The sequence below is a fragment of the Frankliniella occidentalis genome, unplaced genomic scaffold, assembly GCF_000697945.3.
Source record: "Frankliniella occidentalis isolate FOCC.00 unplaced genomic scaffold, Focc_3.1 Scaffold81, whole genome shotgun sequence".
Taxonomy (NCBI): domain Eukaryota; kingdom Metazoa; phylum Arthropoda; class Insecta; order Thysanoptera; family Thripidae; genus Frankliniella; species Frankliniella occidentalis.
The window spans coordinates 948,137-951,889 of record NW_026267211.1 but is presented as its reverse complement, the minus strand read 5'-3'; the positions used below and the strand labels follow the sequence as shown (position 1 = coordinate 951,889).

At 53.9% G+C, this 3,753-nt stretch overlaps 1 protein-coding gene across 1 annotated transcript in view; it reads right to left on the bottom strand.

Moving 5' to 3' along the window:
* LOC127749712 (centaurin-gamma-1A-like) overlaps positions 1 to 3,513 on the bottom strand; it is a 23,028-nt gene extending 19,515 nt beyond the window's left edge. Inside the window, exon 1 of the mRNA XM_052269062.1 lies at positions 2,955 to 3,513. Coding sequence (XP_052125022.1) covers positions 2,955 to 3,129 — 175 coding nt within the window. The 5' untranslated portion in view covers positions 3,130 to 3,513. The remainder of the gene's footprint in view (positions 1 to 2,954) is intronic.
* Between the last annotated feature and the right edge of the window lie 240 nt (positions 3,514 to 3,753).

Below are 3,753 nucleotides of genomic sequence, written 5' to 3'. Positions count from 1 at the left end.
AAAACAATTGCAAGTTCCATATTTTCTTCTTCAGTGAGAGCGAGCACGCCTCGCGGGGGACGGGGACACTTACCGCCCGGCCTCACGACCGAACCGAGCGCCTGGCTGATTGCCGCTCAGACTGAGCCTTGTCAGCCGCGCCCAGTAATGGGTCGCGCTGGAAGACAAACTTGACCCTGACCGGTTTCCAATCGCATTGTCGTATTGCGTTTAGTACACGGAGCTCCGCGCTAGCGCCACGCCGTGCCGCCGCATTCTGATGGCCAATCCCGGCCCAATCGAGTTCAGCTCGGCGGCCGGCCGGGCCAGATAGGAACCACGACAGCAGACGGTGCGCGGGAAGAAAGAAATACATCGCGAGAAACAAAATGAAAGGCGGTACCGACCGGTACCGACTAGAGCTCCGCACGCGCGACCAGTGAAACGAGGCTGTAACCAAACGCGCATCAAAGTGTGCGACCCGACCGACCCGACCCGACCAAACCCGCGGACTAACGGCTCATCAGCTCGGCTCAGCTCGGCTCAGCTCGGCCATTTCGGCTCAGCTTCGCTCATCCGCAGGACCGCGGCGGCGAGCACCGCTCACCGATCCGATGATGAGGCGCGTCGGCCGGACCGGACCGTGACCGCGGCGCCAACAGGTCATTCTGCGCACTTCCACGTGAGTTACGCCCACGGCACGGCCTGCTAGCGCGCCGCTGAGAGGCGTTATAGCCGAGACACGCGCCCTCGCCACCCGGCCAGTGTGACACGGGTCTTTAGAGAAAACAAGATTTCTATATCGATATGAATTAAATACCTACAAACCACGGTCCATACCGGCCGTGCAGGTGGCCCCGGTTCAACCATACTAAACGTCGTACACCGACTATACAGACTAAACATTATCTTTTGCATTTGTTCGGTCTGTTTTTGCCCCAGCAGACTGCAGATATCCAGGAAGAACGGAGCAAAGTGTTGCCCCACAATAAATCTCCCAGAGTGGTACAGTCTGGCCCGGAGAGCGAGCGAGTGGCGGCGGCGGCGGCGACGGGCACCCACGCAGACGCAGGAGGGGCGCCCCACCGCGCCAGACCACGCAGCGCCACGCCACTCGGCGGGACGCGAAAAATTCATGAATGACGCCGAACGAGCCGAGCTTGGGGCGCCGAACGCGACGCGACGCCACATACAGGCCGCCTCCCCCGCCCCGCCGCTGGTCGGCGCGCTGAATATTTACTTCCATGCGCAGCGATGCGCGACACGATTAGATAATCGCGTTGTTTTACTGCACGAGGTCACGAAGGCGGGCGCGGCCGAGCTGGCAGGATCGGGACGGAGGCAAAGGTCCTCCTCCTCGGGCTGCTGGAGGTGTGGGCGCATCGCGCGCACTCCACCCCCGGGGGAGGCCCGAGGGGGAGAAAGGAAGCAAGGAAATGGTAAGTGAGGCGGTGGCTGCGGCTGCGGGGCCGGGGCCAGCGAGCAGGCGGCAGCGAGCAGGCGGCAGCGGCCAGAGGCCCGTGTGCCTACTGACTTACTTTCTCACCCGCTACATCACGAGCAACGGGATCGTATCTGCGCGCCCGCCGGGCCAAGCGGGGCCCCGCGCGCGCCGCACACCCGGCCTGGCCTGCACTCTCGGTGGTTTGGCACATCCTTTGGAGGTGTGTCGTCGAGATCCCCTGCTATGGGCGCCGACGACGCCAAGGTCGAAGTCCGTGGCTACCAAAACAGAGTCGATCGAATCCTCTCTTGTCGCACATTTACATCGCGAGTGAGTTCGGTCGGGCCCGCGCACGGCCACTCACGAGGACGAGTTGTGAATGTGTGAGTGAAAAGAGGGGCATGGAGAGGGAAGGGTTGAATGGGGGCGACAGTGAGGAGGGGAGGCACGCTAGGGAGGCAGAGAGGGGAGCAGAGGGGAGGGGAGGGGGTGGGGGCGAGGAGGTAGTGCCACGAGCGGGAATGGAATCGGACGTGTGTGACAGGTCTGCAGGTTCAAGGCGACCCCTCCCGCCTCCCCAGCCCCGCCCCGCTCCGCCTTGCCCCTGAATGCAGGTGCGCCAATCGATATATGAAAGAGCGCCTCCCTCCCGCGTCCCTCCCCCGTCCCCCTCCTCCAAACTGTCACTACTTGCTTGCACTCCGAAGAGCTTGTTAGATTTCACCAACCAGTGCACGCTGCAGTGCAGTGCACCACCAACGCGTCAGCTGAGCTTGCGCGGTGAGAGCATGCACCTGCTTGCACCTGCTCGCACCTGCCTCTGCTGGCCGTGCTGACCTTGAGAGGCGCTGTGAGATTTGGGCAGATTGCAGCTGCATCACCCTGAAGGGCATTTACTGTTACATGAATGCACGTGTATGTACCAGCATGAATGGAGCAAATAACTACTGCACCTGCCACAAGGGTGCTAAATACACCTGCCAGAAGGGTGCTAAATACACCTGCCACAAGGGTGCTAATACACCTGCTACAAATCTACAAATGTGCAAATACATTTTCAGAAAGTGTACTGATGCACCTGCTTCAAATGTACAGGTTCTCCTTCAGAAAAATACGCTCCTGCTTCAATTTAAATCAATAGGGCATTGGTTGCAAACCCATATCATAAAGGCACAACACAGAATATAGCAAAATGTATGAAAAAAGGTACATTCTAAAAGTGTGGATAAAGAAAGCAAGACTATAACCCCCAGAAGAGCAATAAAGAGACAGTCTCACGACAGGTGTATCATAGGAAAGGTCATTCAACACACGGTAAATGAATTTGAACAAAATATGCAAAATTGTACTGAACTAAATCAGAAAATAATGAACAGGTTGAAAGGATGGACAATTAGCAATTTAGAAAAATGTGATTTGCCAAGCTTTGGCTGATTTTTCTCACTGAGTTTAACCTTGAATGTCCCACATTGCATTTTCCAAAAAAGAACAGCTAGCATTATGCAGAGGTTAGGAAAAGTATAACTCTTACCTTCAATGCAGACGACGTGATCCCTGATCTGCTGTGCAATCAGTTGATCGGGCACAAGCTCAATCAAATCATAAATTGCGTAGATAGAAGGATGAACACTCTCAAAACGTTGAATTTCCTGCCTAATGGCCAAAGAGTTGTTGATGAAACTTTGCAAATGCGATCTGGAATTCATGGTTACGATAACCAGATGCGCATCACAACACACGATTTATCACAGGCTAAGTAGCGTCGCATCCATTGTAGATGTAGAAATATTCAGCGGCAAGCTGCTGTTGATATTAATACTCCAAAATAACAACACAAATTGTACACAACAGCACTCCAACACCACAATATGGTGAAAATGACACTATTTCACAAATACTGAACAATAGTCACTAAAATCACTGAGAGAACTTGTCACGTCACTGAAAGTCACACGTTCCGGTACAATAAATGGCAGAATTCTGTTCACAAAATCCAAAACATTGCAGAAATAACGCAGACACGACTATCACGACACCACCCACGAAACAGCATTTCACCAACTGGTTAGTTTACCTGCCGACAGCGCGCTCCAGCGGCGAGAGTACGGACTGACTGTGGCTGTTGGTGCCAACCTACTGGCCAGTAAAAACCCTATGCTAAAAATGTGCATGGTAAGAGCAAAAGAAATCAGTTTATCTCCCCTTTATTTCAACTTCCAAATTTTTGTGTCATTTTAAAGTAATTTAAAGGATGGAAATCTGCCTCATTTATTGGCCACAGACAAATTTTTACATCCAGCCCATCAACCACACAGCAAGTGGTCTACGAG